Source organism: Trypanosoma theileri (genome assembly GCF_002087225.1).
Source record: "Trypanosoma theileri isolate Edinburgh chromosome Unknown TM35_Tth_3_V1, whole genome shotgun sequence".
NCBI classification, from domain to species: Eukaryota; Euglenozoa; class Kinetoplastea; order Trypanosomatida; family Trypanosomatidae; genus Trypanosoma; species Trypanosoma theileri.
The window spans coordinates 422,408-434,215 of NW_021639845.1; the positions used below are offsets into that span (position 1 = coordinate 422,408).

The 11,808-nt window shown below is 38.5% G+C and overlaps 3 protein-coding genes across 3 annotated transcripts; all 3 read right to left on the reverse strand.

The window, feature by feature from the left end:
* Positions 1 to 3,173: 3,173 nt before the first annotated feature.
* Positions 3,174 to 4,160, reverse strand: TM35_000032550 (RNA-binding protein; the record flags this gene model as incomplete). Its single annotated transcript, XM_029022022.1, has 1 exon — positions 3,174 to 4,160. One exon carries the CDS (start codon positions 4,158 to 4,160, stop codon positions 3,174 to 3,176), a length of 987 nt encoding a protein of 328 aa, XP_028886568.1.
* Positions 4,161 to 5,126: 966 nt separating this feature from the next.
* On the reverse strand, positions 5,127 to 8,771 carry TM35_000032560 (uncharacterized protein; the record flags this gene model as incomplete). The annotated part of the gene is made up of 1 exon (XM_029022023.1): positions 5,127 to 8,771. The coding sequence occupies one exon, from the start codon at positions 8,769 to 8,771 to the stop codon at positions 5,127 to 5,129; it is 3,645 nt and encodes a 1,214-aa protein (XP_028886569.1).
* A 628-nt stretch (positions 8,772 to 9,399) lies between these two features.
* Positions 9,400 to 11,046, reverse strand: TM35_000032570 (sarcoplasmic reticulum glycoprotein; the record flags this gene model as incomplete). Its single annotated transcript, XM_029022024.1, has 1 exon — positions 9,400 to 11,046. One exon carries the CDS (start codon positions 11,044 to 11,046, stop codon positions 9,400 to 9,402), a length of 1,647 nt encoding a protein of 548 aa, XP_028886570.1.
* Positions 11,047 to 11,808: the final 762 nt, after the last annotated feature.

Sequence of the window (11,808 nt, forward strand, 5' to 3'; positions counted from 1 at the left end):
CGCTCTCTCACGCATACACAGATGGGAGATGCTCTCCCTTCTACTGCTGTTTTTTGCTCTTACCACCGTTGTTGTTCTTGTTGTTATTCCTCTTGTTGTTATTGCCGCTGTTGCTGCTGCTTCTGCCGTGCTTCCATCATCTTGCGTTATGTTTTAATTTGAGTACCACATTTCTTGTTTGTTTGTTTGTTTTTGCTTTTTTTTCTCGTTGTTGTTGTTTATCTCTCTTTCGTATTTTTCTCTTTCCTTTCGCTTCGTACCTCCCCTTCTCTGGCCGACACACCCACTCTCACTTCTGCTTTCGATCCCACCGCAACACACAAACACCCATATATACCATACACACAGATATTAATATATATATATATATATATATATATATATATATATATATATATATATATATATATATTAAACACCACCACGTAATAGTGTGAGAAAGAGAGAGAGAGAATACGCAAACAGAAAGGCCTGGCAGACGGGCAACCACCCTGCCAAGAAAAGTACAGGCGAAATCGATCAATGGCAGCAGTAATAGTAATAGTAGTGGTAGTAGCAGAAGCAGCAAAAAAAAAAAAAGTAACAAAAGGAAAAAAAGATATAAAAAAAAAAAAAAACCAAAAAAAAAAAAGAAAAAAGTCAATCAAGATAGTCTGAGCACAGAATGAAAATAAGACAAAAGAAAAAACGCAGAAATAGAAATGAAAAACATGATATATGACTACAACAAGGAAAAACAAAAAAAAGGGAAAAGAAAAAAAAGGCCATGTACCACCACATTATCCCTTTCTCCCAATGTGAACAGTGAAAAGGGGAAGAAAAAGAACGAAACAACGAAAAAACAGCAGCATAACACGAATAATAATGCACAGCATATGATATTAATTCCCACATTTCACTCAAGAAAAAAAAACAAAAAAAAAAAACAGATGAGAAGCAGAGAAAAAAAAAAAAAACGAACCATCACAAGCGGCGGCAGCAGCAGCAGCAGGGCAACATCAATAACATTAGCAGTAGTAATAACAATTATACTGGCAATGAAGAAACGTTGCCTGCAGAACCACAGAAACAGGAAAATCTAAAAGAGATGAAGGGGAAAGAGGAAGGGAGAGTGAGGAAAAAAACAGAATAGAGCTGAGGGAAAAAGTAACGAGAAAAGAAAGGACTATAGATTAGGGAACAAAAAAAAAGGGAAGGGACGAAAAAAAAAAAAAAAAAAAAACAGTCGGAAGATAAGTGAGCACACACATACACACACAAGAAAGAAGAATGGCATTAGAGCGCGTATAAACAAAGAAGATAAAAAAGAAAAAAAAAAAAACAGCAGTGAGAGAAGAGAAAAGAAAAGAGGAAACATCACATTTTGCTCTTTTTTTGCTTCTTATTAGCAATGTTCATATTTCTTCCTGCTTCCTCTTTAGTCTGTTTACTCGCATTGCATTTGTTTTTTCTTCTGTTTTTTTCAGCTCTTTCGATTCACTCCGATTTCTCTTGATTGTTCTCCTTCACTTTTTATTATTCGTTTGCTTTTTTTTTTTTTTTTTACTTCTTCTCTCCCCCATTTCCTCCTTTTTTTCACTTTATTTGCCGTCTTTTTCTATTCCCACACAACCCCCTCCACCCTCTCTTATGTATTGTATCTCTTTTCCTCATTTCCACACCCCACACCGCTACCAATATTACCTTCCCTCTCTCTTTTGCTGGCGATGATGATCTCATTGTTGTTGTCTGTACAGGAATAAAGGGAAAGCACACAATGAAAAAAGCAGTTAAAAGTAAAAAAAAAAAAAAACAAAGAGAAGTTTGGTAGTGCACTGAGATAACTCAAGAGAGAAAGAGGAAGAAGGGGGGAGGAGGAAGAGGGGGAGAGAAAAGAAAAAAGAATTAGAGAAAGAGAGGGGAAACAAAAAAAAAAAAAAAAAAAGATAAATGAGGTGCACAAACATACGTGTATAGAAGGTAAAAAAGAAAAAAAAAAAAACTGAGTGCTAGACGCAGCTACACTTTTATACCCACACACACACACCATAAAAAACGTTTTTTTTTTTTTTCTTTATATCGTTGTTTTTGTGAGGCAATAGCGACATCATGTGTACTGCCGCCTCCTTCAATTCTCACGTTCACCACTCAATGAATAAAGGAAAAACAAATAAGTGATGAATAAGAGAGAGAGACGCAAACAACCAGAGAGAGCGAAAACCCTCAAAAAGAGATTTTTTTTTTCTGACTTTGTTTGTTTTCTTTCTCCGCAAGAAAAGTGAAGGAATGACCCACTCCTCAATTACCTCACGCTCTCTACAGAAAGAGAGTAAAAACAAATACGTATATATATACGGAAACGCATGTGAGTGCATTCACTCCTTTCATTTACCCCACATATAAATACATAGATACAGACACACCTCACAAAGAAAATAGAGAGAGAGAGAGAGAGAGACGCAATCCACTTTTTATTCTCTCCGCGTCAATACTCCATTATTTATCTCTTTCTCTCTATCATTTCTGTGATAATTCGCTCCGAGTGCGGCTGCATGATAATACACTTATTCTCTTTTCCCATTTTTTTTTATTTTTTTTCTTTATTTTTGCTCTGATACTCTTTTTTTTTCTCTTCGTTCATTCTGTCCGTTCTTTGTCTACGTACTTTTTTTTGATGCTTTTGTCGTTTTTCTTTTTTTTTTTCTCAAATCATATATATATATTTTTTTCGTTTCCTTTTTACTGCTTTCTCTTACCCGTTGATATGGCACACGCACTGCGATCACGGAGATAACGCATAAAAAGGTACAGAAAAAAAAAAAGAAAAAAAAAAAAGACGGACGATTTTTAACAAAGAAACAAATGGATCTCGCCGTTACCTTTCTGGTTGCTGTCACAGTCAGTTGTTGATGGTGGTAGCTGCAACGGTAACAGCCGCAGCAACGGCGCCGTTGTCGTTAATGTCTTTTTTTTTTTTTGTATGTGTGTGTGTGTGTACGAGTCTGTGGAGTTTTTGTTGTTGTTTTGGTTTTGGTTTTTTTTTATTTTTTTTTTCTTTTCGAATTCATTTTTTTCCTGTATTCTTCTTCATCATCATCCATCATTGCCCTCCACACCACGGGGTATTCGTTATTTGTTGTACTTTTTCTCTTTTCTTTTTCTTCTTCTTGTGGGTGTTGTTCCGGCTTTGCCCATCACGCCACGGCGTTGGAGGCGGGGCCCCGACCATCACCGTTCTGCTGTGTGTGGTTCATCGGGCCGCGGAAGTCCACGTGGCGCTCGTGGCACTGCGAGCGGAAGCGGCATTTCCCCTTCAGGTGCGAGAGACACGCATCGTACGGGTACAGTGCGTACGCGCAGGTGTCCTTGTAGTTGCAGTAGCCGTACACACGCACACACGGATGCAGACGCTCCCCGCCGCTGCTGCTCCCACTCACACCGCCACCCGCCGCTGCGGCGGCCGCCAAACTAGCGCCCTTATTGCCTGTTTCACCCTTGTGGTTGTGATGTCCATTAACGCCCGCCCGGCCTGAGGCGGTGATGCTGTTGTTCGTGTTACTGTTATTGCTGTTGTTGATGCTGTTGTTGGTGTTGTTGCCGTGGCCGCTGCTGCCCAGCACATCAGTACGCATATCCGCAGGTCGTGTTTCCATCAATTGCTCGAGGAATCGCTTGAAGGAGCGGTTGGGAAACAGCAGCATTGTTAACTCCTTGTGCGTCTGCTGTGACATGGGCACATTCTTGAGTGTCTGACACTCATTCAGGTACTTTGTAATCACCTCACGTTCATACGTGAAGCCGTCGGAGGCGACAACAGGATCTGTTACCGCAGCGTAACGCTGCACCACACGCTGAACATCCAGCAATCGTCCCTCGGCCGCCTCAAGAGAGCGGTTCATGTAATCCCGTTCCTCCACCACTGCGTCATAGTGTTGCCGCAGTGTCTCAATCACATTAGTGAGATTCTTAATGTGCTGCACCACCCGTGAGACTTGTTGTTCATAGCCGTGCAGGCCGTGTTGCAACTCCGCAACGGCGTCGTGGGCACTGCGGTATGCTGCGGCGGGGCTCATTAGCGGTGTTGCAGTTGACTGCGCCACCTCGGCCTCACCTGCAGTTGTGTTTGCGTTCGCAGCTGCCTGTGCGGCGGCGGATGCCCAATTGCCACGTGTGTTGCTCATCTAAGGTGTTTGTCTGAGGAATGTGTTTTGTGGGCGCCGGTCTTCGTAATGTTTTGTGTATTTTCTTTTTTTCTTTTAGTTTGGTTGTTGTTGTTTTTTTTTTGTTTTTTTTTTTTTTTTTTCTTTGCCTTGTTTTGTTTTGTTATGTTTTTCTTTTTCTTTTTTGTTTCTCTGTTATTCTTTTTGGTTTTGTTCTTTGTTTTTTTTTTCTTTTTCTATTTTGTTTTGTTTTGTTTTTTTTGTTTTTCTTTTTTTTTTCGATTTGGATGTTGATTTCTTGCTGCTTTGTTCTTTTTTTCTTTATATCGTTTTGTTTTTTTCTTCTACTGTTTGGAAAGACAGAGACACACACAGGTAGAGAGAGAGAGAAAGAAGAAAGAAATCCTATCTTCGGTTTGTCGTTGAAAAGAATAGCGCAGAGAGGATCCGACCTAAAATGGAAAGGAAGGAATCTGCTCCCACTAAGATGGTTACCTTTGTCTTTTCCTATCTGCTCCAGCTACCCGCAATTGTAGTAGCAGCAAGAGTAGAAGAAGTAGTAAGAACAGCCAAAAAAGAAGGAGAAAATAAGAAAATGAGAAGGTCAGAGAGAGACAAAGAGAAAAATAACAAATAAGGTATCCATAATACCTCTGAGCCAAGAGGAGAGTAATTCTTTTCGACTGTAATTGTTACATGTTCACACTAAGTGAGTAAACAAAAAAGATGTGAGTGTCATCTCCCAACCCAAGCAAATAATAAAAATAATAATAATAATAATAATAACCATCTGTGAGAATAAAACAAACAAAGAAAAAAAAATCAAAATACCCCATGATGAATAAATGCAAACAAAAACTGTTAAGAAGAAAACAAATAAAAACAATGACAGTTCTCAGAGTTGGAAAACCAGTCTGAAGAATGGAGACGAGGAGATTTAAGAATAATAATAATAATAAAATATATAATAATAATAAAAACTAATAATCAGATCGGCCTTAAAGGGAAGAGTGAAAGGGCAGAAAGCACGTCGCAACAAACCACACGTGAAACGGAGGGATCCTGTTCCTGTTCCTGTTCCTGTTGTTGTTGTTGCGGTTCCTTCTTATTCTCGTGGGCCACGGCAGCATCCGGCTCTGCAAACACAATGTCCTCAAAAAAGGCAACACCACCTGACTGCAGAGACGAGGATGAAGAGAGTGTGGAGGAGCACAGCATCTTAGTCATGGCCTTTTTGCGAGTTTCCACTGACGTAAATTCCATTAAATTGTCAGTATGAGCAAACAATGGATGAAACAGCGTTGATGCCGCAACGTACTGACAGGGAGACAACAGCGGGAGGTGCAGTGTTGGTAATGCGTAGTGATGAAGTGAGCGGTAGCCTCCCACTAAAGTTTCAGCAGGGAGTACAACCGCCTCTGTACCCTCTAATATATTATCACTCGCGTTAATATCACTATGACAACGACTAGACATGAGCCGCACCACAGGAAACGCGTTACTGCCCTTCTGTTGTTCAATATATTGCTGAGCTAGCATATAGTCTGCCTTTGACCAAGATTGTTGATGCCCTGATGAAGAGAGATTCTCACCAGACATCAACATCTCAATTGTAACAAAACGGACCACTTGACACCGTACACCACGCTTTAAACATGGAGAAAGATCTTGTAGTAATACGACTTGAGTGCCTACAGTGAGGCGAAGCGGAGCGCACTGCGCCACAGCTAACGCAAACAATCGTCTTTCTACAAAGACAGGTTGTGCAGCTGATACAATCTCATCTAGTTCTTCAAATCGAAAATGAGCGAGAAATCCATCGACTTTCTTCTCATGTTTCTCTTGTAAAACAACTTTTTCATGTTTTTTATGCTGAGATGAAGGGGTTAAACTGTGCGTCCACAAGGGAAATAAACGTGCCTCGACAGCACTCTTAACAAGTGCTTGCTGTAACGCCTCAGTCGCCGCCTGACGTGCTGTAAAGGCAATATCCCTATCATTATTTGGAAGAAAACGTAGTCTAGTGCCAAATAAACGACAACGACGATCAGGAGGATAAGAAACGTAATCAATATGAAACACATCTATATCCATCACTTTAAAAACTCCTGTACGTTGCGCTCTCGTAACAAGATCAAGATAAAGAAGACGACCCAATGGAATCACATCTGCAACCATGGGTGCACAGAAGAGAAGGGTATGCGTCCAGCAGCCAAGTAATACAACAGGTTCAAAGTGGGGTTCATAACTTTGTTCAAGCAACTGTTGTTGTTGTTGTTGTTTTTGTTGTTGTTGTTGTTGAGAAGAAGTTCCCTTTATGTGAGAGGGTATGCTTGAAACCATGGAACGATTTTCCAAACCAAGTGCTACACGAGATAATGTTTTATTAATAGCATATGCCTTTTTCAGAGTATCGTGGTCCGCACATGCCCGTTGCCATGCTAAACAACGACTCTCCAACACAATAGGATTCAATTCAGCGCATGAGAAAAGATTTTTTGATGGAAGAGACATAGAATCGTGAAATGTCAAAGAGAGAGACTTAGAACCACCTTCCAATATCTCAACTTCTAATGGAAACTCCCGAAGGAGTTCATGTCGTACACGCATTGTTGCAAAATTTGGGTAGCGAAGAAATAATTCTTCATATGGTGAAAAATTCATTCCTTTTCTTTTAACAGGTAAACTTAGAAATGCTTCATAAGCCTCACATAACTGTAAAATCACATCTTCTTCTTTCTCTACATCTTTATAGTATTTCTGACTCTCAACAATACTTTTACTGGTATTTGACCCCACTTTAGCCATTCTCCATACCTCACCTGATATAGTAGTAGTCATATAATATCTGGCATCACAAAGTAATTCAATAAAAGACTTTTGTTCCTCTCTACTCATACTTTCCTGAAATATACTCAATACACGCTGAAGTGCAGCAACAATAGGTTCTTCAAGAAAAAAAATAGCCTCTGATTTGGGAGAGAGAATTCGTACATTAGCATTTTCAGTGTGAATGTGTGCAATTACATTTCCATCAGACTTAGAGGGAGGATGAGACCACTGAGAAGGAGAGTATCCGACAAAGATTGCAGAAACATCACCAAATAGAGAGGCTCCAGAACCGACTACACGTAATGGTTCACAAGCATTGAAAAGTAGTTCTCTTTTTATCTGCCCATTCCCTTTTCTGGAGTTATAATCACAGTTAATAGCAGTATCTGCAACTTTGTTACGTGTCCACTGGTCCAGTAAACGAGCAATCGCACGCCTTGTAAGAAGGTGGGCATTACCAATAACAACAGTAGTATTGTTCTTATTTTTTTCATTTTTATTTTTATTATCACTACTACTATTGGTTTTAGAAGAAGCGGTGCTAGAAATATCAGTTAATGTGTTATTTTGTCTATCATTATGTATTCCAACGTGAAGTAATGGGATACCAATTCCCAACATCAGTGCACCACTTTCACTCCATCGCACTGGATACGCCAAGACATCTGTTACTGAGGCGTAATCCACACAGTGTTCCAAAGGGCAATAGAGAATATCACTGTTGATATATCTTCGCAGAAGCGCGTCCACGACAATTTCTACCAGTGAAACTTCTGGCTTATATGCGACAGATAAGTATGCTAGGCGAGAGTTTGGAATCAAGAATGAAGTAGAATTTAGTGTAGAATACCGATTAATCATCTCATTATCATTTTTTGATGTAGTCACTATCGTATGAGAAACAGTTAAAGATTTCTTAACAGAATCATCCTTCTTATCAATTGATAGTTTTTTCCGTTGTTGTAGTACAGCTGTACGCCACATCAAGGATTGTTTCAAAAATATTTCTCCAAACGCCACTATCGACTTTGTATAGTCATTATTATAAGCAGAATTATCAGATTTTCCTATACAGGTAGCATTTGTTTTTCTCCTTGTTGAAGACGGTATAGAAGAACAAATAAAGGAGTGTCTTTTGCCGAGTGAAAAATCGTAGAATCCCAATGGTATTCGGCGAGAGTTATTACTGCAACTTTCCTCACGGAGTACATCCCTCACCTTCTGCGCCAGAGCCATCTTTTCCTCCGCCGGTGTTGTTTCTAAAAGCACACCAAGCGATTGCTGTAATGATGCACTCCACCGCGCTGATGGATTCTTCCTTCTCTCATTCTCCACACATACATGTGTTTTCCCTGCCAGTTGTTGCATTTCCAACGCCAATGTTTGCAATCGATGCGGGCGCAGCAAAACAACACGTCGGCCGTGACGCAGTTGAGTGTCAATTCCAAATCCCGCCTCCACAAGATGGGCCCAGTGCGGCGAACGGAGGGAAACGAATTGTCTTGTGAAGGGGCAATAGATGGAACCGTAGTCCAGCCATGAGAGAAAGGATCCACGCAGACGTGAATTTCGGAATCGTAACATTGTTGTTATTCGTTTACGCGAAAACAACGATCCACCCACCATGAATAATCGTGAAAATACTGAAGTTGATTCCATACGAGTTGTTGTTGTTGATGTTGATGATGATAGTGATAGTGGTGGTACGATTTCCTCCATTTCCTCTACTCCAAGTAACGCATCAAGCAGCGTTCTCTCCTCAACGTTATTAAATGAATCACCATCCGGCAGAGGGGACATTGCCTTATTTTTTTTTTTTTTTTCTGATGTACACAGTTTAAATAGGAGGAGAAATTATACCTTTAAAAGGCTGAGATACACCTCTTTAGAGAAATTACTCTTCTATGCTTAGGTCATCTCAATAGAAATTCATCCAATAAATTAGAGCAACGAGTAAATAAAGAAAAAAAAAAACATATATACCGTTAAACAAAATTCCTACACAAACGTAGAGAGACCTGTAGTGATTAATGAAAACTCAAAAAGAAAAAAAAGAAGATAGCATACTTCTAACATACACTACAGATAAGCAATACTTTCTCAAATGGATTCACTTGTATGTCTCTTGTAAGTTTCTTTTTCTTTTTTTAATTAGGCACACAAATAACATGAACCTCTCTCCTTTTTTTTCTTTTATCGTCGCTCATCTTTCCCACACTTCCAGTCTAGAGAGGAAAATTTTCGATACTTTTTCATTCGAACAAAACACGCAATACATTCTTTTAGGAGAATATATGCACTTATGGGTATGTATTCGCTACCACTTTTTTTCTTTTCAGACTCTTTTTTTTTTCATTTACTTTTTTTTTCTTTTTTACTCTTCTCTCTCTCTCTCTCTCTCTCTCTCTCTCTCTTTTCCTTTTCCACCTCAGTCCACCTCTTCCTCACGTTTAATTGGAGGAGAAAGTGCATCCATCCCTTGTTGCTGTTGTTGTTGTTGTTGTTGTTGTTGTAACATCTGCATCATCATTCCCATGAGCATTTGTGCCTGATCATTAGATACAGCAGTAGTATTAGTATTAGTATTAGTATTGGTGTTTGTGTTCACTGCGGCCGGTTGCGTTGTTGTTGTTGTTGTTGTTGCTGCTGTGTTGTTGTTGTTGTTGTTGTTGTTGTTGTAATTTCCCGCAGATGACTGCACAGCACTAGTGCGGAGTGATGGATGCACAACATCACTACTTCCCTGTTTTCCATCCCGTCCCTCATACTGGGAGCGCACACCACTGTAGTACATCTGCTGAAGTTGTTCACGTTCGGCTTTATTTCTCGGATCTGCCGCTGCCGTTTTCTTCACAGGCCGCAGTAAAGAAGGAAGAACTGTATCAATACATTTTTGGAGATTGCTAATACGACCATCTTTTTCTGCCTTCTCCAGTTCAGGAAATTTTTCCAAATCAAATTTATCCAAAAAAGTACGATACTCTTCAACTGGAGGAAAATCTTTCCAATTCATTTTGTATTTAGATGCCATTACTTCATATGTTTTTTGTAAATTATCAAGTGCCTTTCGTTTTGCTTTTTCTTTACCAAATAGAATTGGTAATTCCGATCGCATTCCACCTACTATAAGGGCATGTACCAAAACTTCTTTTGCACGTTTAATAAGACTTGCTACTTTCCTATCACGTGCTTGTTGAGGTACAACTTCCATGATTTCATGTAATAAGTCTGTCTTCTCTTCTGTAAAGAGTAAAGTAAATGTCCCTTCTTTGTATGGTTGATCCCAAAAACTTCCTACATATACACGTGGAGGTTCTGTACAGTTAATAAAATTGGATAAATTCCAAAATAGACTTCCATAGACTCGCATAAGTTCTTGTGTATTAACACTATCCGCCTTATTCAATACAATGCGTACCTTTCCCTCCATTCCACGAAAAGCGTGTTTAAACATCATTTTTAATTCAATACCAGCATCCAGTTTTGAAGGATCAAAAAGTACAAAAATGAGATCACTACGTTCTGCAAACCAACGACTTACTTTAATATAATCAAATCTTCGTTCACGTATATCTTTAGCACTCTCAAGTACACCAGGGGTATCAATCAAGGTAACACGTTTTAAGAGTTCATGTGGAACTTGTAAACCCTGAAAGTTTTCAAGAAAAGATTCTCCAAATTCTGTTAATCCTTTAAAAGGAAGATTTTTCGTATTAGCGAGAACATGACCGTTAATTGGACTCACCTCTTCACCATAAACCACAACAGTAAACTCAGCCGTTGTTGGTTGTGGCCCTGTCCAGAGATAATTATCTTGTAAAAGGTGATTGATAAATGTACTTTTCCCAGCAGACCAAGGACCAAAGAATGTAATAAAAGGTTTTTGATTAAGAATAGTCTCTTCAAACCAACTTGGACGAAACAAATCGTACTTATACATATCCTCAAGAGGTTTTACATTCTTTAAGTAGATTTCATGTAATTTGGCTACAAGTTCATCCAAGCTACCGGGATCGTATCCAACAGCTTCCGTAGCCGTCAATACAGCTGAAGTGTTGGAGTTGTCTGCAGACATGATTGAAATGCCCCTTTTCTCGTTATGTTTTTTTTTTCTCTTTTTTTTTCCCTTTCTGATTGTTTGCGTATATATATATATATAAAGAGAGAGAAAAGAAAAAGAGATGCAATTATTGTCAAAAGAAATATGGGGGATAAAAGAACACAGGCGTTAAAGCGAGAGAAGAAAAAATAAATAATTTAACAATGCCGAAACAGTAAAGAGAGAAACACAGAAAAACATTGTTTATATATATATATATAAACACAGAAACACATATAAAAACGCATGCAACATCAACTATGCGCAATCTCTGATTACATTTAAGGACGAGTTTATTCTTTTTTTGATTTTTTCGTTTTTTTTTTTTTTTTTTTTTTTTTTTATTTCTCTTTTCTTCATTGCTATCATATTGGTATCCTTTTGTTGTCTCCCTGATTATTATATATATATTTGTTTTTCTCTCTGTGTTATAAAGAAAGAATACTATCTCCAACTGATCTATATGTACCTTATCTCCTTTTGTTTTTCCTCTATTTTATTTTATCAACTCACCAGTATGAGTACTCATGCATGCACCGGTAGTATTAGTACAAACTATGCGAAACGCACTAATAATAACGGAAAAATAAATACAATAAACTGCAACAGCACTGTAGACATACATAAATATATATATATATATATATATATATTCTTTAAATAAATCAAAAAAAAAGAATAAATAATAAAACAAAAAAAAAGAATAAATAATAATAATAATAATAATAATAATAATAA